The sequence below is a fragment of the Silurus meridionalis genome, chromosome 20, assembly GCF_014805685.1.
Source record: "Silurus meridionalis isolate SWU-2019-XX chromosome 20, ASM1480568v1, whole genome shotgun sequence".
Taxonomy (NCBI): domain Eukaryota; kingdom Metazoa; phylum Chordata; class Actinopteri; order Siluriformes; family Siluridae; genus Silurus; species Silurus meridionalis.
Window position 1 is genome coordinate 9626911 of NC_060903.1, and position 26283 is coordinate 9653193.

General features: G+C 37.6%; 1 protein-coding gene across 1 annotated transcript in view; it reads left to right on the plus strand.

The window, feature by feature from the left end:
- Positions 1–562: 562 nt before the first annotated feature.
- Positions 563–26283, plus strand: part of kcnab1b (potassium voltage-gated channel subfamily A regulatory beta subunit 1b) — a 59330-nt gene continuing 33609 nt past the window's right edge. The window contains exons 1-6 of the mRNA XM_046876926.1: positions 563–1919; positions 17285–17328; positions 23497–23534; positions 24654–24733; positions 25656–25700; positions 25980–26024. Coding sequence (XP_046732882.1) covers positions 1705–1919; positions 17285–17328; positions 23497–23534; positions 24654–24733; positions 25656–25700; positions 25980–26024 — 467 coding nt within the window. The 5' untranslated portion in view covers positions 563–1704. The remainder of the gene's footprint in view (positions 1920–17284; positions 17329–23496; positions 23535–24653; positions 24734–25655; positions 25701–25979; positions 26025–26283) is intronic.

Sequence of the window (26283 nt, forward strand, 5' to 3'; positions counted from 1 at the left end):
GCTGCATAATACTACATTGCAGCATGCAGATAAAGTCCAAGACCAGGGGGAGGGGGGATGGCATCTGGCAACAGCAGAATGTGTATAATCCAGGTATCAAGACTGCAAAACATAGTAGATCTTCCTGAAAAACGTTCACTTCCTGAGTCACTGACCACTGATGCTTCATCTATTCATTGGTGTGATGAAATGTACCCTCAGTCACCGCATTAGGTTTCCCTCTTTGTGCTTTCTATGAATAATTTAAGACATTGAGGTTACATTTCATCTACAAGTATGATGCAAATGGAGAATATGGGCATTCAGAAAGATTCTAAGAAGTTTTTTTCACAGGGAAATGCAGTTACTTCTGTAAATAATGCTTAGGTTGTGGAGAAACATCCTTAGACAGGCTAACAGTTGTGCTAGTTGCATGAATACATGCAATTTATCTTCTGCTGCATCTCTGTATTTTGCAACAAAAAAGCCCCCCCGCCCACACACACACACACACACACACACACACACACACACACTCGTGCACGTGCGCAAAACCACATTGAGATGGATGTCCATCACTCTCTTTTTACAACGCTGAAATGAACCACTGGTGAGAGACTGCTGTTTTTTCAGTAATCCAACATCTCTCTTACCCACCCTCTATACCTTTTATTCTCCTCTCCTTTCACATCTCTTCTCTTTCTATTACCCTCTCTCTCTCTCTTCGCCCCTTCTCTCGGCACTTCTCTGCTTTCATCACACTCGCTCTCTCAGACTCTGTTTCTCTCTCCTCCAGCACTTGGCACTGCGATCATGCCTCATTCTCCTCTCCTTGCTCTCCCTTGCTCTCCTTCACTCCTCTTCTCTGCCTGTCTTTTTACATTCCCCCGTTGCTTTATCAAGCAGGTGTTTCTTTCAAACCTGCACTGTGCCGGCCGAGCTGCATCCTGCTAGTTTGGGACAAAAAGGGTAAAAAATCTTCATTTGACCTCTGCCTTTTTTAGTACTTTCTTCATTGGAAAACCCGTTTTGGAAGAAAATGCCTTTTATGGGTTAAATTTGGTTTGTCGTAACCTTGCCGTTTTGTGGATTTCTTACTTCATGGGAAAGAGTTTGAGACTGTCCTTTCGCTAAGCGTCTGTAGCCGCTCCTGACTGGAAATCTTATTGCGGTAGTCAGGGAAACCCCCCGACATTGGTATCCTAAGGGGGAGGGGAGACTCACTGAAGCAGAAAACATAGTAGGATAAAAATAGAGGAAAAGAAGAAAACATAGAAGGAAAAGGAGAAGAAGAACTAGAAGAAGGAGTGGAACGAGAGAGGAACAGAGTAAGAAGTGGAGCAGAATCAGAAGAAGAAGGAGATATTTGTCATCAGAAACTGGAGCAGATTAGTGTCCCTATAGCGGATAGAGTAAAAGCGAGAGAGAGGAAGGAGAGAGAGAGAATCACAGTAAGTCACACACAAGCGATGCTAAATGCAGCATGTGCCACTCTCCCGACCCTGTCACTTTATGAAGAAGACTGTATGCTCTGAGCACGGGAACGTCCACGACTCTGGACACAGCACAGATAAGACAGGACATTACGTGCTTATCTAAAACCTGCAGCCTCTGAATCCGCATCAGCAAGTTCCAGCTCGGACCTTCTGAAGTTTTTGCCACCCTGTCCTCTTCTGCCTCATTCACAGCTTCTGTGCAGGGACTCAGTCAGTTCCGCTTCTCGCCATGCAGGTGTCTTTCGCATGCACAGATCATGGGCTCAAGGCACCGCGGAACAATGAGCCAACCAAGCAAAGCACCGCGAGTCCAAACACGACAAGTGCAGCCAGAGCTCGGTTTCGCACAGTGGCGCTAATCGCTCGTAGCCTGGGATCCTTCACTCACCGCCACCACATCTCATTGAAGGAGTCCACAGGCAAACTGACTGGCATGAAGTACAGGTACGGCACATGTCTATTTTTTAAGGTAACACCACCAATCCTGAATTCAAACTTATCCCAGTGGAAGAACATATAAGATCCACAGGAAAGAATAAATCATAAGAAACTATGTTTTACTACTATGTACTTTGCAGTTCATTACAAATGTGTATAAACATTTTTGGTGTTACTTGTACCTCACTTACTGATTTAGTAACATTCTTATTTTTTCTGTGCCAGAATGATCTAATCAGTCTTTTTATTCTCTGAACAAAATTTATAATAAAAACTTCTTCATTTATAATAAAAAAAATCATATGGAAAAGACAAATGCAGGAAAATATAATATCGTATGTGATATGCAAAATCCCATGCCTTGATACTCATCCATCATTCTAAATCCATCATTCTAGACACTTTATTGGCCCCACTTCTGTTTCCCGGTGATTGCATGTAGTAAAATCTATACATATTGCATGTGATTGAATGTAATCATTAAATTTTTTTAATAAAATTCAACAAAATTTCAAATAAATCTATTTATGTGGCTAAATTTGCTGTCTTATATAATACTAAGATAATATTAGTAATACAATTAACACTTTATTGATTTAATAATGCAGGAACTGTTGCTGAAATGCTCTGACATGAAATTGCAAGTGGAAATCGTAGTATTTAAGAATGATCACACACTCAGCAAATGTTCCTCTGATAAAAAAATACAAATTCTCAATCAACCACAAATAGAATCTTGTGCCATTATGCTCACTGTTTGAAAGAGAAAGCGTGAGAGAGAGGGTGAGTAAGTGAGTGAGTGAGTGAGTGAGTGAGTCGGGGGAACAGAGTGAGGGGGAGGCGTGAACTAATGGTTTTTCAAGTTAGAATAATTTATCGTGGTGTGCAATCTGTCAAGTGGAAGCACAACATTACCGTAAGCATGCAACTCAACAGTTTCCATAACAACATGGAGGCTGTTGATGTGCTTTATCAAAATACTCAAATTCAAATTTAGAAACAAGTTTTATTGGTATGTTTAATGTTTAAAGTTTATGTTTAATTACTTCATACTTAATTAACAGTAATCAGTATGTATTTCTGTTTTGGATGTGCAGATTTTACTGGTCTAGCACTCTCACACCACACCAACACCAAAATTAGAATGAATTGTAGAGCACAGCAATTCAAAGATAAAATATTAAATATATTTCTCTCTCTCTCTCTCTTACTCTCTCTCTCTCTCTCTCTTTCTTTCTTTCTCTCTTTCTTTCTCTCTGTGCTCACCCCCTTCCTCCCTTTAACAGGGTCCTATTATTTGTTTTGCTATACTTGTGCATTATAGTTTCTAGATTGACATGCAAACATTTTATATTAGTTTTACTTATTAATTAATTTGTGGTGCTTATTGAAAAATATTCAGTCATTTATGAAATTATTTATTTTTAGTACAACATTCTGGCAACACAACTTCTTTCTGTTTAGAGTGAGCTTCAATTTATCACACACACACACACACACACACACACACACACACACACACACACACACACACACACACAACCACTATACCTGCATGCATGTCTTTGGGAGGTGGGAAGTAATGAGGAATTTGAAGAAACCCCATACCGATATGTGAAGAACTTGTCTCAGAGAGTAATTCGAGATTAGGTTTGAACCTGTGTCCCTGGAGCTGTGAGACAGCAGTGTTATACTATATGGTCAACAGTTTGTGGACACCTAATCATCACACCCATGTGTGCTATTCCAGATTCATTCTCTCTTTGCTGTTATTCTGGGAAGACTTTCCACCAAAATTTGTGGCAGTAGAGTGTGGCTTTGGGGATTTTCCCATTCAGCCACAAGAGCATTAATGAGGTCAGACTCAGGTGTCGTGTGAGGAGACCTAAAGTGCAGTCATTCACTGGGGTTCAATTCAGGGCTATGTGCAGGGCACTCAGTTCTGCTACTTCAAACTTAATATGTCTTCATGGACTTTGCTGTGTGCCCAGGGGTATTGTTATGCCGAAACAGGTTTGAGCCTCTTTCAGTAAAGGGCCATTGTAATGCTAAAGCATACAGTAGATATAAAAGGTCTATACACCCTTAGGAAATTGCAGGTTTATAAAAAATAAATAAAAAATAACAACATAAATATCAGACTTCTTTGAAACCTTTTTTACATCTTTAATGTGAGATTTCAACAAACAAAAATCCAGAGGAAAAAAAGAAATATGTAAAGTTTGGAACATGGTAAATACTGTAAATAAAAACCTACAATTCTCTGATTGTATAATTACTAATAATTTGTAAAAGCACCTTTTGTCTTTATTATGGCATCAGGACTTTGTGAATATGTCTATATTAACTTCACAAATCTATATATATATTTTTTTATTTTATCCCATTCTTCTTTGCAAAAAAAAAATTCCTTCAAATTGTGAGAAGATCTCCTGTGTAAAGCATAATTCTACCCCACCATACTTTACTGTTGGTATGGTGTTCATTGGATAAAGAACACCATTATGGCTCTGTATTCGCATAGGTTTTTGATGTGATTGGGGCATGCTTTTTCTGAAGCCATCTCTTTGTTGATTTTATGGTGTGGTTTGGGTTACTGTCATGTTGAAATTTGACATTCTTCTTCATTTTAAGTTTTTTGACAGAGCAAACAAGATTTTAGTCAAAATTTCTTGGTATTTGGAGCTAATAATTTTTCCATCAATCTTGACAAGTGTTTCTGGCCAGGCTGAAGGGAAGCAGCCTCTAAGCATACTTTATTGTAGGTATGGTGTTTCTTGGATGATGCTTTGTATTTGCTATGTACAAAAAATACCTTTTACAATTATGACCAAAAAAGTACTTTGTCTTGTCAGACCATAAATATCTTCCCGCATGGTTTGATGTGACTGAATGAATCTTTTGGCATATTTCAGACAGGCTTGCATATTCTTCTTAGTAAGAATACACCACAGCCCAGACTGCAGAATAAAGGAGATCGTAGTCACATGCAAGAAGTGACCAGTACCTGCCAAAAATTTCTGTAGTTCCTTCAGTGTTGCTGTTGGCCACTTGCCTCCCTAAGTTTGTCCTTGTCCTCTGTTCAACTTTGGAGGGTTGTGCTTATCTTTGGAATGTCTCTGTGGTGCCACATTTTCTCTACTTATTGATGATGGTTTTGACTGTGTTCCATGATACATTCATTGTCAATTTTTTTAATGTTCCTCTCCTGAATTATTATCTTTCAACAATTAACTCTCACCGTTTCTTTGGAAACTCTTTGTGGCCCATGGCTCTTATTAAAATGCAAACCCAAACTGAAGTAAGACCAAGTATGGTTGTCATTGCCATGTGTCCACATACTTTAGGCCATATAGTGTATATGCTGTGCCACCATCACACATTACTGATTAATATGCTTTAATATAAATAACCACATTTAGATTTTTTTTACATAAGTAGTGTATGATTTCTTTTAAAAATACTGTGATATAAATGTTACAGCGTACACAGTTTATGAATATCTAGCCACTAGCTATTTCTCTTTCCACATCATATTTCTTTATATTTTTCTATCTTCTTTTTGCTGTCACACTGTAATAAAACATGGCCCCAGTACCACCTAATATAATAACACTATATCTTCACCGAGCATCTTTAAAAGTGGTTTGTTGTTGCACATTTTAGCCAATGTTGTGTCTTTTTTTAGTCTTTTCAAAGTCATTTATGACCTTCTCACTCTGTATTAGTATTCTATTTTTCCTTGACCTTATCCCGATGGTTGATGTTGTTAACCATGACATAGTTCTCTCCTTTGTGTGTGCAGTGGGAATTACTGACCCTGCTCTTGCCTTGATCATTATTTTACTTGATGGCTACTGGCAAACACCTTGCATGTTTCTGTCAAACAAAGTGTTCTCCAGAGATCTTTTTTTTTTTTTTTGCTCTCTTGTTCTTTATCATAAATGTATCATAATTTTAATGACCATCAATTATTACTAGTCTCTACTTTAACTTTATTTATAATTATCCAAATAACTGCTGCAAATTCATACAAATGAAATTTGTGTGATTCTCTTTAATGTTTATAATGTCAGTTACAGAAACCTATGACTGGCTGAGCTCCAGTATCTTCAGTGTAATCATGGGCAAAAAAATTTGCTTATTATGTATTATCAGTGTTAACACTGTGCTACGTATCTAAGAATTCACACACTTTAAATATATTCTGTGGCTCCCATGCGGTACAGCAAAAAAAAAAAAAAAAGTGTTTGCCCTATGGGAGTTTACTAGTTAGAATCCAGATGGTGCCTTAGCCATCTGTGGCTGGAAGTCAAGGGAACTAAACTGGCCATGCCTGATGGAGAATATGGCATATTCTCTCTCTCTCAAACAAAGCAACAGCCAATCGCAAATATTATCCCATATACATAGAAAACGGTAGGTATAGGTGTGTTATGATACACTGTTATATATTATATATAGGAATCGGATTTGGATGGTGTTCGTCCCTCCGTGAGTTGTGACACAACATGGTGTATTATTTGATCTCACCATCTACCCTTCCTTAAGCTGAAGTAGTTATGAAACTCATTTCTACCAGAAACCACTTCACAGAAAAAAAGGGGTTGTAATAAGTTCCCCTGAGTCTCCAACTATAACTTCCTTCAACTCTAAGCTCCATATCAATTCTGATTTTCAAATGAGAAGCTGATATTTCCAAATCTGCAGCACAACTGTAATCTTTGACTTGTCAACATTGTTCTATTTGACACATTTCCATTTAGACTAAGGTCTGGCTAATGTTATAAACGAAAAAAAAATGTTGGCAAAAATACATTTAAGACCCAGTGATGTGAGGGTTTGAAAACTCATCATAATAGGAGCAGTCACTTGCTGGTCAGCAAAAGTTTCAGCGCTCAAAACTTTATCCATTGCAATGCTGGTGCTGAAAACAGAGACTGGAGACACTAGAGAAAGCCTAGTCATAATCTGTGAGTACACCAGTGTACACTGCCAGGTGAAATGGAAAAAGTTTACTATCCAAAAAGAAATTTGTCTCAAACTTTCTTAGGCATGTGGGGGGTAGGGGGTCCGTCCTTGCCCTCGCCGTCCTTGCCCTCGCCCTCGCCTATTTAAATTATTTACCTGTTTTTCTGCTGATCTTTAATATACAGTATTTGCTTACATACTTGAATTCAGGCAATTTTTCAATTATTATTAAAAGTGTTTAACCTTTTTATGGAAGGTTGATATTGATTTCATTGGTGTGGGGATGGAGCATTGTTATTGGAGGGCATAGCTATTGGGGGGGTGACAATAAGAATATTTTCTATAGTGCCAAAAAAGGCTAGAAACGGCCCTGATTGTACCTTTACATTGAGATGCAATTAATGGTTAATAGTATGAATAAACGCCTGTCCCATTTTCTTAACATTACTAGGCATGTTTGTTTGGTGTGGGGGTGGAGAGGGGAATTGCCCGACTGCCCAGTGCTGCAGTGCAGATCAGAAAACTCACACAGTAAATGTGTGTACATGATGGTGTGTGTGTGTGTGTGTGTGTGTGTGTGTGTGTGTGTGTGTGTGTGTGTGTGTGTTTTAGAGGTGCATTTAGCCATGTTGGGTAATAATCACATTATATCACACAGAATATAATCACACATTAGATATCACATGCCATAGATCACACACCAACAGGTGTGTGTGGGTGTATGTTCATGTAATTTTGTTTGTCTGTCCATGTAGGATGAAATTGTATAGCAGCAATCTTCCGACATGTGTTAAGATTAAAAGAAAACAAGGTCTGACATAGTCATTTGACATCCCTTTGTTCACAAACACATCACTCATTCTTACAATTTTCCAGAGAGAGAGAGAGAGAGAGAGAGAGAGAGAGAGAGAGAGAGAGAGAGAGAGAGAGAGAGGGAGAGAGAGAGAAAAAGAATATTGCTTTAGCACAAACAACAGAGCTACATACACATAATCAATTTGACATCTTATTCATCTGTATGTAAGTCAGGCCAACCATTCAGGTTAACTCAGCCTTGGCTGAGTGGACACTAATCGACAAGAATGATAGACTTCAGCAGTTTAGATGTTCTGTTTACTTTACTTTCCATTCAGTCTGCAAAAGATTTCTTTTTTGCATGATTATGTCAGTAGCATCTTGCGTATAATTTTCCATGTGTAGGTTTTCAGTAAGCCTTTATGTGTCAGTCTGGATTTGTGACAGACAGTTAGTAGATAAAACCATCTCCATTTGTCTGTGTGCACTGAATACCAACATTTTTACGATGTAAAATCCACTTGCTATTTTCAGGTTAAAATAACATGAACATATTTCTCAATGCAAATAAAATTAATTATAAAAAATATAAATAGCATAACTAATAATATTGTTTATAATATTGTTTCACTGTTATAAAAATTATAATTTGTATTTTTTTTTTTACAACAGTGGGTGTTGCAGTGAGTGTTAATGTGTTAATATTCAAATATAATGTTAACATTATATGTTATATAATGTATAACATATAACACTTAACAATATATATTATGTTTACATTATAGGTTAGTAAATAAACCGACACTTCGCAGCTAAATTGCTAAAGAAAATTATAGAAAGTTAAGCCATGCAAATTCTCACACAGCTATACACACCCATAGTTTCTAATTACATACTTGTTCACCTCTCAATTGAGCCTCTAATCTAAGAAACAGACATCACTGTGGGCCTTCTCTCTTTCCCAAGAGTCTCCTAAACTCATTGGCAATTCTCTTTAACAGAGGGCATCTGATAATGAGACTGGAACGTACGCAGAATGTGTGACCCATATAGAAGAACTTTATTTCAACAGTACTTGATAATGCTGACATTTTCAGCATCTGGCTGTTGCGTGAATGACAAGTAAAGTTTGTGAAATCACACTTCATTCCACACACCTACCAAATGTGATCCACTTACACCTACAGCTGTAAAAAGAATATTCGACTTACATGTTAATCCTGTTGACTACTGTAATTAATTAGTGTGATTAATATGTTGATATTTTATCAATATTCTGATTTTTGTAGTTGTTGAAGTTTAAGTGTGCTCTTTATTGATAGACTGTGATGTCAACAGCATGCCAGTTAGCTGGTTTTGCAGTGGCTGGTAAACTTTCTGGTTTCCATCTGGTTTTGATTTAATGTGAAGTTTTGCTGATACCAACATGCCTATATATCATTACATTTTTTGTGGGTAGATTAGCAAAACATTACATATAGCCATATCAGTGGCAGGCGGTCAGGGCCAGCAAAGCCTTCTCTGCTGGCCTAAACACTATCAGAAGCACTGACCTACATTTACAACATAAATTCTAATATTTGTTCCATGAAATTGTATTCATTTATTCCCAACAGTTTATTCTCTTCATTTCGTAGTGTTTCTCTTGGCTGCACTGCTTCCAGTACGTGTATGTGCATGTTAGATGTTTTGTCCAATCAGATTCATGATTATGTCAATATAATCTGCCCAGGGCCTTTTTTTACCATAGTCTCCCTAAGAAATAGCTCTGTTTCAGCTAGCTGGCCCAGAATAGCGTCAGCATTTTTCTGTCCTCTGATTGGTTGGTTAGAGGGAAACTGTTACAGCCAAGTTCGACTGGCAAAACACGTGTGTAGCTTTCCACACATTAATACTTCTAAGACCTTTTTATGCCTATCGAGAAAAAGAAATTAATTTGGTCGCGGACATACGTAAAAATACATTTTGAAGAAAAGCTAGACATTGTGAGGAGAGGTCAGCCTACCCCGAAGCTAGCTAGCTTGTCTCAGCGCGGGAAAGGGTTTGTTTACCACTTCCAGACCAGTGAGCGCAGTACCACTGAATTACAGCCTCTGAGGTGTGGTGCAAATTATGACTATGCAGCTCACCTATGGTGAGTAGGTGGTATTTTATTTACTTTTTAATGGTTTTGTCATGTTATTGGACAAATATTGCTTCTGAACTGCTCCAGATGTTGTATGTGGCACAGTTGCAGTGGAAGTGTAGAGGTTTGGAGTTGTCTTAACTGGGTATTTATACAAATGTGAAATGCCTCTCTCTCTGTAATGCCATGTGCTGTTATATTGCGTATTAATGGTTTCTATAATCGCGACATGATAGTGGTGGTATTAAGAGGTGGATTAAGACTGATAAGTCCCCACTGAAGGGCCAGGTACAAAATGCACGGCCCACCACTGTGACGTATAAATTGAAAATTTGTAAAAAAAAAAACAAAAAAAAACTAAAAAAAAACAAACATGTATTATAAGATCTGTATATTGGCAAAATGCATTGTACATCCCTAAAATGACAGTGGGATAGAGTGGAATTATTAACACTACTTAGATATTATAATTATAAAACTAACACATGCAAATTAATATATATATATATATATATATATATATATATATATATATATATATATATATATATATATATATATATATATATATATATATATATATATATATATATATATATATATATATAATGAAAGCATGCACAAATGTCAGTCCAAGGAACTCTCAGACAGGTCTTGGATGGCTCTAGCATGGCTGAAGAAACCCACTTGTTAGCACCTGAAATGAGCATGGCTTAAGGGGCTTCCCAATGGGCCTCTGACTTGAGCATGTCTTGATGGGCATCTCCATGGTCTCCTGAATTGAACATGGCTGCGAGGGCTTAATCATAGAAAGGCATGAGTATGGGAGGCTGCCCCAGCACACAATAATCCCTCCTGGTCTGCTCCTTTACCTAAGTCAAGTCAAGTCAAGTCAAGTTTATTTCTATAGCACTTTTCACAACAGACATTGTCTCAAAGCAGCTTTACAGAAATCAACAATCAAAGTGAACGGTGTGATGCCTCGGGATGGGAAGAGAAATAGAAAGAAGCAGTGGAGAGGAATTAGCGTAGCTGCTGTTCATGATATTAACAGCACAAGTTGGTAATGCGCATGTGATTAGATGTTCTGGAGCACAAGGTTATGAAGTGAGACGTATGTTATGTGTAGGCTTTGCTAAAAAAGATATGTTTTTAATCCGCACTTAAACTGGGAGAGTGTGTCTGAGCCCCGAACACTGTCAGGAAGACAATTCCAGAGTTTAGGAGCTAAATGTGAAAATGATCTACCACCTTTAGTGGACTTTGCTATTCTAGGAACTACTAGAAGCCCAGAGTTTTGAGATCTCAGGGAGCGTGGCGAATTGTAGCGTGTTAAAAGACTGGAGCGATACATGGGAGCCAAACCATTTAGTGCTTTATAAGTAAGTAGCAGTAGTTTGTAGTCTATTCAAAACTTAAGTAGCCAGTGTAGGGATGATAAGATTGGGGTTATATGGTCATATTTACTTGACCTTGTAAGAACTCTTGCTGCCGCATTCTGAACTAACTGAAACTTGTTTATTAATGATGCAGGACATCCACCTAGTAATGCATTACAATAGTCTATTCCGGAGGTCATGAACGCATGGACGAGCTTCTCTACATCGGATATAGATAACATGTTTCTTAACTTAGAAATATTTCTAAGGTGAAAGAAGGCTGCTTTTGTCACTTGGTTGATATGATAATTAAAAGACAAGTTGCTGTCTAAAATAACTCCCAGGTCTTTTACCGTTGAACTAGTAGTTACAGAACATCCGTCTAAATGCAGGTTGAGATGCTGGAGCTTCTGTATACTGTTTTTTTTTGGCCGATGAGCAAAATCTCCGTCTTATCAAAATTACTAGCAGAAAGTTATGGGTCATCCAATCTCTTATTTCTTTAACACACTCAGTTATGCGAGCTAATTGAGCTGTATCGCCTGGTTTTGTTGAGATATATAGCTGGGTATCATCAGCATAACAATGGAAGCTAATTCCATGCCTTCTAATAATATTTGTAGTTTGTTGTTTATTAGAATTTGCTTGGATAACTCTCCAAGTCTGCGAAATGGTAACGATCAGACAGGTAGGATTTAAACCTAGGAAACGTAGGAAGAAAAACCTAATCACTTGACTAAGCAAATATGTTTTCAACCTAGACTTAAACATTGATACTGTGTCTGAGTTCCAAACACTAATTGGAAGGCTGTTCCATAACTTTGCCCCGTTGTACTCTTCACTATTCAAGGTACCAACAAACAGCCTGCACTTTTAGATCAGCATAGGAACGGTGGAATGTAGTCAAACAAAGGATCGCTCAGGTACTGTGGCACAAGAACATCTAATGCTTTAAATCATGTTATCCCATCCAATCCCCTTTGAGATTAAAGGCCAGCTGACATACATAGTCAAATAGCTACTAAGCTCTTGAAACAAAGATGGGAAATGGGATGACCTTATTTACTGGGTGGTGACAAAGGAGAAATGCTGGCTACAGGGTTTTTAACAATAATCATTGTCAAAAAATAGCATTACAATAATAAACATTGTAAACAATTGAATATATTTTTAATCAATAAATGTACCCTATATAAATTTAGACCTAATGGGCAAACCAGAGGAGAAGGTAGACGTTATGAGGAAGAAATCTTGAGTGAAATCATATTCAAAAGTGAACAATTCATTAGTGGATGTGAATTTAATTACAGTCCAAAACTAACATGGCAATTATAATTCTAAAATAATATTAAAACCCCTATACAAAATAAAACAAGTGATTCCAACAGAGAATTACAGTGGCAAAAGTCCATCAAAAAAAGAATATTACAGATTAATTCTCTTAAAGAAATCTGTGCCATAACAAACAAATAAGACTATCTCTACACCTCTACTAACTTAAAAGACCAAGATTCTTCAAATATGGCTCTCAAGGTCCTCTGTCCTGCAGACTTTAGCTCCACCAAATCAAACACACCTAAACAAGCTAACAAGGTCTTCAGGATTACTAGATAATTAAAGGTAGGGGAGATCAAACATTGTACCTAACTCTGCAGAACCTGGTGCAGATCATATGAAACTTCAAACTAAAAAAAAACTCAAATATTTTCACAAGCAAAAGCTATTGTAGGTTCAATGATAAACATAATTCATTTCAGGTGCATGTCTGGTCCCCAACAGATATATTTAACCCCAGTCTTAGGGGAATTTGCTTACTTACCTAGGTACCCCATTAAAATGTTAATACTTAAAGACTCAAACCGTTCCTGATATAAATCTCTAAAACTCTAAAAGTCAAACCTTGACCAATCTTAAGTAGTGCATTCAGACATAGGTTCTAAATCTAGGGAACAAAAATATGAAGAAAAGTTTATAAATATGCATCTACCTTGTAAAATGCTCTAGAGTTTTTCCAACAAAAAAGTTATTAAAACATGTTGGTGTGCAATGCAAATAAACAAAGGAAATCATTACAATCTATGTAGAGATTCTGGGCATGTACTCCCTGAATCCTCAAAGCTTAGTAGCTGGGCTGGTTATAATAAATTGTATGAATTGTATGAATGTGAGCATGAGTTCTTCTAATGGCCTCAGTTTCCAGAATAGGCTCCAAATCCACCATGACCCTGATCAGGGTAAAGCATTCAATGAAGTAAGTGAGTGTGCAGCTCTACCATTTTATCACTTTGCAGTTTTCCCACTGTGTGTACCATTTTCATTATCACTTTAAATTATACACTGGTGGAAAAATCCTGCTGAGTAAGCTGATATAAACGCTGCTTGAGTGGAACAGAAATTAAATTCTGTATGTGTATTATAAAATAGTAACTCTAGTGTCTAGGGACCAGAGTTTGGGTCAGCACTTCTTTTAACCTTAGCAAATATGTAATGTACATCTATTTTTTAAGAGCAAGGTGAGAAACTGCCGAGTTGTGAGAAAATATTTGATAAGCAAATGAATTAAGATTCACACACCTGCATATTGGCTGTGTGTAGGTGAAGCACAAATTCAAAATCAATTTTGTGTTTTATAATATCAGTGTTAAGATTTAGATTAGTTTGTTTAGCTCATAATAATGGTTATATACAGTAGACAGAAAAAAATTTGTCACTAAGATACAATAGAAAAAGGTGCTTTTTTGAGTGGACTGATAATTATTCACAGATGGTTGCATGCAATGAAAGTAACTTGCTTTATGTAATAGGTTTTCATTTTAGCATTTATCTGTGAATTGCGTCTCTGTATAGCCAAGGTGACTTGCGCTACCGGTATAACCTGTATCTGTGGCCTTGTTCACACATTGCATGAGTGGTCTTCTGTGATGTGATATTTTTGAGCAGTGGCTGAAAATATACTGCATAAAATCAACAAATATGTCAAGCAAGAAGAAGCATTGCAAAACCAGACCTAGGATTCAGAAACCATCTTTGTGTTTCATAACTTTAAATATCCATTGTTCTTCCCAAAAGTACCACTGACACAATGTACCATCATCTGTTATGCATCCTTCTTACAAATTATAATGAAACCCTTTGTTTTGTTTTGTTTTGTTTTGTTTTGTTTTGTTTTGTTTTATAACTGAAGGGAGCAAAAGATTATACATTTCCTTTTGCACAAAACCACTGGTTGCAGTGTACAACTACCAAAATGACCTCTCTTGTAAAACAAAACTTAGTTTCAAAGACTTAAAAAATATTACTGTTGTGTGATGTTTGGGGGTAACTGTTAGTTTCATAATGTTAATTGACAGAGATGTGTGAACATGCAGTGTGCGTCACGCAGCCTGCTGCCTTTAGCAGGTGGCAGCTCAGCCTCAACATGGATAGTGTGAATTTAGATGAACATACCACAAAAAAAAAACAAGACTCAATATTACAAAGCAATAGAGGAAAAAACTGCACAAAATGAATGAAGAGACAAAAATGGTTACATTTTTGGAATGTGTCACTTTATAGAAGGTCTGAAAAATTAGACTGAAGCTTGTGATGCTCTTAACATTTCACCCTAAAAAACTGCTTGGTTTGTATTAGATGATCACTAATTAGAGTAGTATTAACAAACAACAACTGCAATAATGTATGCTTATAGGATTTAGTGCAGTAACAGGTGAGTTTGAGACCCAGATTTTATTGTTATATTGCTTAGATCACTAAGTGCATTTTTGCATACTATATGTAACTGAATGCCAGATCTTGAGCAGTAAGCTGTTTAAAGACTGTTTAAACACTTCAATAATTATTGAATTATTGAAGAACTTATAAAGGGAGGGTGTAGATTGAAGACAGGTGAAGGTGATTAGTATGAAGGCGAAGCGCTGCGAGTGTGCTGACTGTCGAGGGGGGGCGTGGCCGGTGGTTTCCTGACAATGAGGTGCCATGTTGAACATCCAGTCGTCAGTATAAGAGAATTGTACTCAAAACACCAAATTTTAACAGCTCTAATACAAGACACCCAAAATAGTCCTGTCAAGCAGACAAAAATATGAACATGATGAATAGGATATGTGGCTTTGATTGGTTAAACAATGTACAGCTGTTATCACTTAGAGTGTACTCACTTTTGTTGCTGTTATTTCGACAATAATGGCTGTATGTTGAGTTATTTTCAGAGGACAGTAAATCTGTACTGCTATACAAGCTGCACATTGACTACTTTAAAATATATCCAAGTTTCATTTCTATAGTATTGTCCCTTAAGAAGATATAATAAAATGGTTGCTGACATGTGAGAGGTGTACTCACTTTTGTGAGATACTGTAAATCTGTAAAACTTATCGATGTGGTTTGAGAAGCATTTTATCAGGGCACTTGACATATATCACTTATCTGTCTCCACAAGCTACAAAATTTATAAATCTTAGCAAGAATAAGACTTATTTAAGGTTTTAAATTGATTAAAAAATCTGATCAATAAAAAATTTAATAAATCCTAAGCAGCATAACCTAACCTGAGCTCAGGATCAAATTGGGGACACTACAGCTGTCAGGGACAATATGAAGCCACTTTACAATCTTAAGGTTCTTTGCTTGGTTGACATATATTATAAAAACAGGTGAAAACAAATAAACTCAACAATCTTTAATCACACTTTTACAGATTTTTTCATCGTTTGGCCAAGCAGCCAAACAGGTAGAGAATAATAAACTTTGAGATAATAAATTTACATATTATACAATACACTGAGCACATACCTAAGATCAGCTTTTGCTGATTATTGTGCAGCACCTTTACAGTTGAAGATTAGACTAAGGGATAAGTGCTGGGGAATGTAAATGAATTAGGTGTAAACCTTCACCACCAGCAGAACAGCAGGGCTCTGATAAATCCAAGTATTAAAGATTTCCTTAATATGATTTCTTCTGCAGGGTAGCATTATGCTTTAAGTGCATTGGGTGATGGCATAAAACAATTTAATGCCATTATTTCAACTGATGAATAGTCACTGCTGTGACAAACAAAGAGCAGAAAAATAAATACCTTGCTCATTTGTCACTAAGATTAAAGCAGGGTAGCACGTCTTAAACCTCACTGTTCTGTAAAAGCAACTGTAATGAAACATGGTTGTCACTGACCATCAATCTCGATCACTTTTAAGGGCTCTGCAGGCTGAGTAGTGATAGGGTGTTGATATCAAATTAGAATTGCATCGGGAGGATAAAGCACACAACAAATCCAGTCCTCCACAGCAGCAGGATGTGAGGAGCATCCTCATTAGTGCTGATCATTTCTTCAGCTATTGCCTTGGGTGCCTTTAGTCTCTAGCCCTCCTTGTCAACATTGCTCATTTTCATTTATAGGTCAAAACCAGAACAGGTCCCTTTTATAGTATTTCATCATTCCTTCAATGCCTTGCAACTCCCTCACTCTCGTAAGCTCCTTCAACTGCATGGGTGCTCTACAATACTATGTTCCTCCCAATGTCTTAGGTCTCTTCACTGTTCTTACTTCACAGTAAAGTTCACAGGCGTCTTGCTATCTGCTGCCTTGTGGGATTTCATCCATTGACTGGAAACACAAACACATCAATAAATGCATTTGCCAATTAGCCACACACAGGTGTACTCTTTCCTTACCCTCCACTGTTTCACCCACTCACAACTGCCACTTGACAATAGCCATGTAGTAACAGGGTTTACATTTTAATAACATTGGATAGTATCACTCACCTTTTGCATTAACCTGCTTTTCATTAGACAATTAATTCTTTAGCATAGTCAGTTTAGCATATCATACTTTTTTGGAAATCAGAGACGTTAAAGCTAACACAATTAGCGCACTACAAAACTTTTAATAATTTATCATTTTAAATGTATAATTTATATATAAGTTTAATTAACCAAAAAATTTTCCTACAGAATTTCACCAATAAAATGAACCATGGCAATATCCAGTCTAACTAATATTCATTGCTTTAATTATATGTTTTTGTTTAACCACAAATCAGATGCATGCGAAACCATTTAATTGATTAATAGCTTTTTCTATCTCCCTTTTTTTACAGGAATCTTGGGAAATCTGGATTACGAGTATCATGTTTGGGGCTTGGTGAGTCTTTAGCCAATTATAGCACCATTATCTAATTCTGGCTGTGAGCTTAAGATCTTCATTATCCGGTTCACAGCAGAGAGATTCTCTCTCTCTCTCTCTCTCTCTCTCTCTCTCTCTCTCTCTCTTTTTGTGCCTCTCACTACTCTCTCTACAAGTGTTCAGACTAATCAATGGCTTCATGATTAAGTGATGAGCCAGTTCGGAAAACAAAACCACAAAACAAAAATTTTAATCTTATTAGTTGAGCTAGAGCTCTTCTTTGATTACAAAAAGCAGCAGTTTCATGAATGAATGAAAAGTTCCTTCTCTTGTTTCAACAAGTCATATTTCAATCATCAGCATCCACTGTGTCTGGAGCATTGCATAATTCAATGCTTTAACTGGCATCTGCTCAGCTAATCCTCCTGTTAAGCTTTCTCATATTCATGTTTAATTTATAGCCTATGACAGACAGGAAAATGCTTTGCAGTAATTAGCTCACACAGCTAAGGCACAGCAGGGCTGAAACGAGTTGATGGGAAATAGTTTTCTCAGTCACATTTAACTTCAGTTATAAAACACGATTGAAATTACGTTCTCCTGTGTGGAGAATAAAAGCTTCAATGTAATTTCATTTAGTGGAAAATAAGATTTAGAGTGAAAGAAGCTACAGGAATCTCTTTGTTTGCAGAGAAATAAAGAACCTGTTACAAAGAACCTGTTTCTCTGATACAGTCATTTTTACAAAATCTTGATTATTTGTGAAAATAATGTTTATGTTACCTTTTTTTACCATGCCCCTGTAATAACAGCAGAAGCAGATTATTAATTAATAGATTAAATGACCTTTCTATTTAAGTTACTTTGATATGAATAGGTATGCATATGTATGTCAATAAAATCACTGATGTACTGTATATGTAACACTGATGTAGATATACATGATCAAGATGGTGGTGCGTACACATCGCAAGGCTCAGCGTCTCTCCAGATTTGCCGTATTTGTGCTTATTTACACACTATTTTCCTGCTTGCTCGTGCTTTTTATTTATGCGAGTATAAGATATGACAGTCACTATTGGTCGCATCTGCACAAAACCGTGTTTAGGACTTCATTTTCACCTTTGACCAGATACCACCAGAGCAACACAGAGAGCCCTTTATCACGACCGGAACTGTCCGGTGCCGGCGCAGAGAGTGCGAGGAAAAGACGGAGGATTTCAGGCTAAACTATAAACATACTAAATGAGCTCAGAATCTGGACCCTGACACAGAGACTGACTACGAACTGCAGTATCATGGTCTTCTTGAAAACTTGGCTCAACCTTGGCATCCCAAAAAGCGTGCTGGAGCTTTTTGGGATTAAGTGCAGACCCTTTTATTTAACATTCGAGTTCACATGCATTGTTGTGTGTATGTCCTAGCACAGGCTAGCACAGCCATAAAATAACTAAGCTCCACTATCTACAAACTGTAGAAAGTGCATCCTGCATCCTGCGATCAGGTCTGTTAAAGTCTGGCTGGATGGGGTTGACATCGCTCTTCAGCAGCAGTTCTCACATACAGAATTGAGTGAATTTGTTGCACAGGCCACCACTGACTCTGTCACCAATATCAACACCAACTCTGTTCTTGATCACATCAACTGGTGTATGTATAGGGTGACCACACAAAAGAACATCATAGTGTTTCCCAATCAGAAGTCCTGGATGAAACAGCCTTCTGTTCAAAGCTCGCAACACAGCCTTCAGGTCTGGAGACCAGGAAGCCTAACACGTCACCACAGCCAATCTGAGAAAGGGGAATCTGCAAAACCAAACATGCATACAGAAGCACTAAAACTCTGCTGAACCCTGACGCATGTGACTAGGGATTCAGGCCACCACTGACCTTAAACCACGCAGTGGGGCACCACCAACCACAAGGCAGAGCTATTACCGGGTGAGCAGCCACTCACACTCTCCACCTCTGAAGTGTGTGCTACCCTGGCAAGGATCAGCGGCTGGCCCTGATGGCATTCCTGGCCGTGTACTCTTCAATCTCTTTAATCTTAACGGGCATCTTCAATCTGTCCTTGGCCCAAGCAACTGTCCTGAACTGCTTTAACTCTGCTACCATCGTGCCAGTTGCAAAGCACTCCGCTGCAACAGAACTGGGTGACTTTCATCCCGTCACACTCATCCCTGTCATTTCAAAGTGCTTCAAAAGACTGGTCCTTACCCACCCTTAAAGCCTGTCTCCAGGCCTATACCAATTTGCCCGAATAGGTCAACTGAGGATGCCCTTTCCAACATTTTGCCTTGCCACTTATGCCAGGATGTTGTTTGTTGATCTCAACTCAACTTTTAGCCTTTCCAAACTAATTGTGAAGCTGAAACAGCTTGGCATCAGCACACATCTCTGCAACTGGACCCTGGACTTCCTTGCCAACAGACCACATCCTGTCTCCTCCAGTCTGTCTCCTCCAGTCTCACCCTCAGCACTGGGGTTCTTCAGGTGTACTGTCTTCTTTCCTGTACCCCCTTTTCACACATGACTACATACCTGCCTGTGCCTCAAACAGCATCATTAAGTTTGCAGATGACACCACAGTGGTAGGCCTGATCAGAGGTAAAAATGAGACTGCCTACAGGAAGGAGATCCAGCACCTTGTAGCATGGTGTGAAAACAATAACCTGGAACTCAACACCAAGAAGACAAATGAGGTCATTGTGGACTTAGACCATTTCATCAACTGAGCTGGTGTTGAGCAGGTACCCAGCTTTAAGTTCTTTTGAGTCCACATCTGCGAGGATTTCACCTGGTCCCTGAACTCTTCTATCCTGATCAGAAAGGCACAACAATGCCTGTATTTTCTCAGCAGACTTAAAATGTCCCATCTGTGCTACAGGATACTTGAGAACTTTTACCGCTGACCATAAAGCCCTTCAGAGGGTGGTGAAAACTGCCCAACAAATCATTGGCATTCAGCCACCCACCTTGAAGGACATTCACAAAAAAAGCTGTCTGCAAAGGGTGAGAGGCATTATCAAAGATACCTCTCACCCCAATCATAGACTATTCAGCCTTCTCCCACCAGCCAGACGCTACAGGTGCTTCTTCAGAGCCCCACAAACAGACAGATAGGTTTTTTTCCTTTGGATGTTACTGGACTGAACAACTGATCACCATACAATGTCACTTTCTGATTTTTGTTTTTTTGCACTGCATATCCACTGCATTTTTTGCACCATCCATAACTTTCAAATTATCACCACACTGCTATATATTCCACCCATATTTATTTTGTATATACTGTACCATACAACATTCATACTTAACAAACATAACTATATCATGTAATTTGTGCATGTCATCTCCCGACATTTATGCACAAACTTTGCAAAGTATATTGTATATTACTATATATTCAATTTAATTAATTTTTATTTGTATAACGCTTTTAACAATGAACATTATTTTAAAGCAGTTTTACACAGATAATTGTGGTGATAAAAATGAATAAGATGTTTTTTATAAGTGTAAGTTTGTCCCTGATGAGCAAGCCAATGGCGACTGTGGCAAGTAAAAACTCCCCAAGATACATATAACATATATATATATGTGTGTATACATGTTATTACCTTCTGCACCCTCTAAATTATTCAACCTCAGCCCTGTAAATATAAACCCCATATCCCTATTTATCAATATTTATTGTAAATAGGCCACTTATGCACTTCTGGTTAGATGCTAACTTTATTTCATTGGCTCTGTAAATGTAACATGCACAATGACAATAACGTTTAATCTAATCTAATCTAATCTAATAATAAAGTCTAATACATCTAAAACGTGTTTGTTGTCTGAATGTTTTGGAGATGTGTGCAGCAGTTATTGATTCTAGTCTGGGATATTAGACTGAGTCTCTGGACACTTTAAATGCAATACTATAGGCTATAAAAGCTTTTTTTATTATTAAAGCTGGGTCACTCAGAATCAATGATGGCATATGGTAGGCACACTGCACAGCTTCAATACTACCCAATTTGAAAATATTATGACAGATTATATCGATATATCGATAAAAAAGCATTAACTGTTTAGCCTGTAGTAGAAGCTGTGATGGCATGGCCAGCCCCATCCACCATCAAGAAGCTACAAAGGTTCTTGGGCTTAGCAAATTTACATTTACATTTTCATTTGCGTCATTTAGCAGACGCCCTTGTCCAGAGCAAAGTACAAAAGTGCTTTGAGTCTCTAGCAATGAATAAATCTACACTGGTTTGCTACATTACAACTTAAGATAAATCAGCCTCACAAATCTTCAACAAGGAAACCCAAAAAGCTTTAGTGGACGGCTAAAGCACAAAAATCCTTCGACGAGTTGAAACAGCGATTTACCACAGCTCTGATCCTGAGACACCCAGACCCAAGCGCACTCTTTGTGGTAGAGGCGGATAACTCTAACTGAGGGATTGGGGCCATACTTTCTAAACGCCATGGCCAGCCAGGTAAATTCTATGATGTGGACAACCGAGAGTTGCTCTCAATCAAGGAAGCACTGGAAGAATGGAAACACTGCTTAAAGGGGGTTTGAGTACATCAAAAAATGCTAAAAGATTTATCCCACACCAAGCCCGGTGGCCCCTGTTCTTCACCTGATTTAATTTCACAGTCACATATAGTCCAGGATCACGCCGCCATGACCACATCGAAAAACCACATGTCCCCGAACTTGGTGATCATCGCTCCCATACAGTGGGGTATCACGGAGGAAATCCAACAAGCTTTAGGTAACAAACCCACCCACCCCGAGCTGCCCACCTAACAAACAGTATGTCCCAGCAGAATTACGGCAGCAGTTCTTGGAGTGGGTACACACCTTTCTCAGTACCACACTGGTTTAGAAGGCAACCCCGGTCTTTCCTTCATCAGAGGAACTCTCAGATGTCAATGATCAGAGGAACTCTTAGACTTAAATGTCTGGTTCCAGCACAGTACAAAGGTATGGGAACAGGCTCACGTGCGTCTACAGAGAGCTTTCGGCGTCAGGAAATGCAGGCGAATTGGCTACCGGTTGCAAATACCATAACAGTACAGTATCTCAACCTTCATTCCATGTATCACTACTCAAGCCGGTGCACACACCACCCCAGAACAGCGAACGAGATCCCCCACCACACTTGGAGATTGATGATAACACAGCATGCTTGCATGTGTTTAGATTTTGTTTATTTTTTGCTACTTAAGGTTTTCTGTGCACCAGAATTTAATGCCTGTTTCCTCAACTCTGGTTTTGGACCTACTGCTACTGTGTTGTGAATAAACCACATATAGATTCTACCTCCCTTGTCCCTGGAAATATGCTACATAGTTTGAGGTAAAATAATGTAACAGTCCATTAAGCCTAAAGATTTGGCCCATCTGAATAATATGTAAAAAAAAAATATGTAAATAATAAGCACTTAAGAGAGAACATACAGAAAGGAAAGTAAATGTTATATAAATTAAATGATGATGGTTGATGTGACATTATGCACACCTCACAGGGACAGAAATCCAGAATTGTTAAATTGATGACTCAGTGCTTCCACCCATGGGTGGAAACATTGAATCATGGGTGTTGTAGTCTGTGGGCAAAGTCATTATATACAGTGTGTGTATATATATATATATATATATATATATATATATATATATATATATATATATATATATATATATATATATATCCCAGATGTCGTATGGTCAACCTTTTAACACTCCTGCTCTGTAAACATTAAATGTAAAATATGGATATAATTCTAGATGGATTAACATGTACTCCTTGAATTCAGAATGTATGACTCACTGGTATTATGCCATTAAAAAAACACTGTGACGCTGTGTAAAATGTAAGTAAATACAGAATGCAATTATTTGCAAATCTTTTAAACCCATATTTTTTTTCAATGTAAAACACAGCATATCAAATGTATACACTGAGGAAATGTACTCTTTTAAAGAAAAAATAGGGTAATTTGGAAATGGCTGGCTGTCACATATCACATATCACATACAATGTTTCTAGGAAACTGAGGTAGAGAGGAAATGATCATTCACTACATCACTTCAGACAAATCCATCAAATAGATATACTACTCTCTTTCCTATGTTATCACATACTAAACAGTTTTTTTCTGTTTTATCATCTTTCTCTTTCAGGAACATGGGTGACATTTGGGGGTCAGATTTCTGATGAGGTGGGTACACCTGACAAATATCCATACACAAGCAGTAACATTTCGTTTTTATATAAAAGATTCATCTTTCAGCAAAGCTGAGCTCATCTGCAGTGCCAGAAGCCAGTGAGCTCTATAGTAACACCACATATGAATCATTCTGTGGTGCTCTCCTACTAACAATAGCTATATTCTGCGTGGGTTCTTGCTGTCTCTGACATTCACTGAGGCATAGACACAGCCCTATTAGTCAATCATCCATCATAAAGGCTCCTGCAGAAAGCTCACTGTCTCCAGAGGCGAGGTCTTTGATGTCCATTCTCATCATGGTGGCTATCTAATCAAATTTAGATTGGAACATCCCCCTTTTCATCGCCCTATAGTAAGCTGTCTAACTTAATAACATTTATAATTGGTGCTGTTGCCTTTATGGTCAAATCAACACACCACCCTACAGTCACTGTCACTCATAATAATAACACACATCATGCACATCATCATCATATGCACACACACATACACACACACACACACACACACACACGCACACACACACACACACACACACACACACACACAGAAAGAGAGATAGTTTACGAATTTACCAACTCCTTTCTCACAGTATATTTTTATTATTATAGTACTAATATTAGTTGTTGTCATTATTTTTTTGTTGTTGTCATTGTATATAATACACCCAATTATACAGAAGCACTAATCTGAAATAAGAAAGAGAACAAAAGTGGCAGGGCAGATTTATCTAATTTAGTTGTGTTTTGTTTTTTTGTTTTTTTTCCCAAATGAGTGTTGTTATTATTAGCTCTGCCAGATGTGCCTAATTTATTTTCCTTAAATAATATTGCAACTCTGAACAACTGCTATTTTCAGCTATCTTAATGAAGACGTTGTGCATGAATATTTTCTATGGGAAAAATAATCGAAATCGAAATAGAGCACAATACAATGTTTGAAAAATATTTAACTCACCATTCCTGAATTGAAGTGCTAATGGCTATCATATACATGCTGGCCGATAGTTAGTTGCTGATTGATTTAGATGCTTAGCAGTCAATTTACAAATATATCTGTATATAATGTGTATATATGTGTGTATAACTGTCTTGGTGTGTTTGTGTGTAGGTAGCAGAGCAGCTAATGACAATAGCCTATGAGAACGGGGTTAACCTTTTCGACACAGCTGAGGTGTACTCAGCTGGGAAGTGAGTATGGTCATTCTGTTCTGCACAGTCAAGCATAGTTCACTTGAAGTAATGCTAGAACCCACAACAAGCGCTTTACAAATAACTGGATGTCATTTTTGGTATTTTGTATGAATATTGTTTATACAGTAAGCCTGCACTAAGCCAGCATTAGCTTTTCACTTGACTTTACTTTTTTATATAGTGCAAGACAACACAAAGACTTTGTAACACAGAAGTACAAAAAGAGAAATAAGCATGCCAAGATCGCATATTTGTGCAAATTGCAGCATATTTTATATTTTGTGATATTGACTAATATTATAACTTTTTAATGACACTGGTATCTAACATATCTCCCTGATCATCAGGACATGATCTCAGGCTAGAAGGCTTGAGTGAAGATATTTGACCTGGGTGTAGCAACTTATACAGTAAAAAGTGTTTGTTAGTTAATGTTCTTCCCCAGGCTCATTTAGCTGCCCTGTGACTCTCTGACAAAACTCGATGGCTGTATTCATCACGCTCATCATTCACTCAGACTGTTAGCTCGTATGCAATAGAGGAGCCTGAACTAGCAGAGATGTAGCCACAACTGCAGCTGACAAAATGTGTACAAATAAATTGGTTTAAAAGCAGTAGCTCTGTGTACATAGCCAGATAAGATATAACACACCTGTCATAAAGGCTATCGCGAAAAAAAAAAATCTGATTACATTATTCTGACAGCTAAAACAATACTCTGCCGGTTTAAGCATGACATCTTACTACAAACCTTACATTTAGAAAATAAACATAGACAAAAATTTGACACGCTGAAAATGATTTTAGATTTTCTATACTGTTTACTAAATGACTGAGGCTAATGAAGGTCATTGAGAAACACTTTGCACCCAGGTACACCAAATTACTTCATTTCTAATGTGTTTTTTCCTCTCTTTAGAGCTGAAATAATTCTTGGAAATATCATCAAGAAGAAATGCTGGAGGTAGGAATCCAAATACACTAACATCACATTGCTAAAAAAACGCTAATCCATAGCTTGTCATGCTGATGTAATCAGCTACAATGGCCATGTGAAATACTGCATAAATGATTCAGCTAAATCTGTATCAGGTGAAGGGTGTGTAGGTCACAATGTATGGAGAGAATACACTGGGTTATTATGGCAGAAATTGAACACAGATGAATGATACCAGCTGTGCCTAACTTATGTTTTCTTTAATCGGCCAATATCTTTGGTGTGTGTGTGAATTCTTCTATCCAGGAGATCAAGTCTAGTGATCACTACCAAACTTTACTGGGGAGGAAAGTAAGTAAATGAAAATCTGGATATAACTTAATAATGTGATGCTGTAGTTATATAATTCTTTAATTTTATTTCATTTTTATCCATTTACAGTTTGATTTGATGTCATGGAATGTCCATTAAAATGTTAAATCCTGCTATTGCATATATTAAAGTAGCAATTAACAATTATTCCTTCACCAGCTGCTCTGTTTGAATTCTCCTTCTAGAAGATCATGAGATAACAAAAAAAAAAAGAATCACATGCTGCATGATGTAAAAG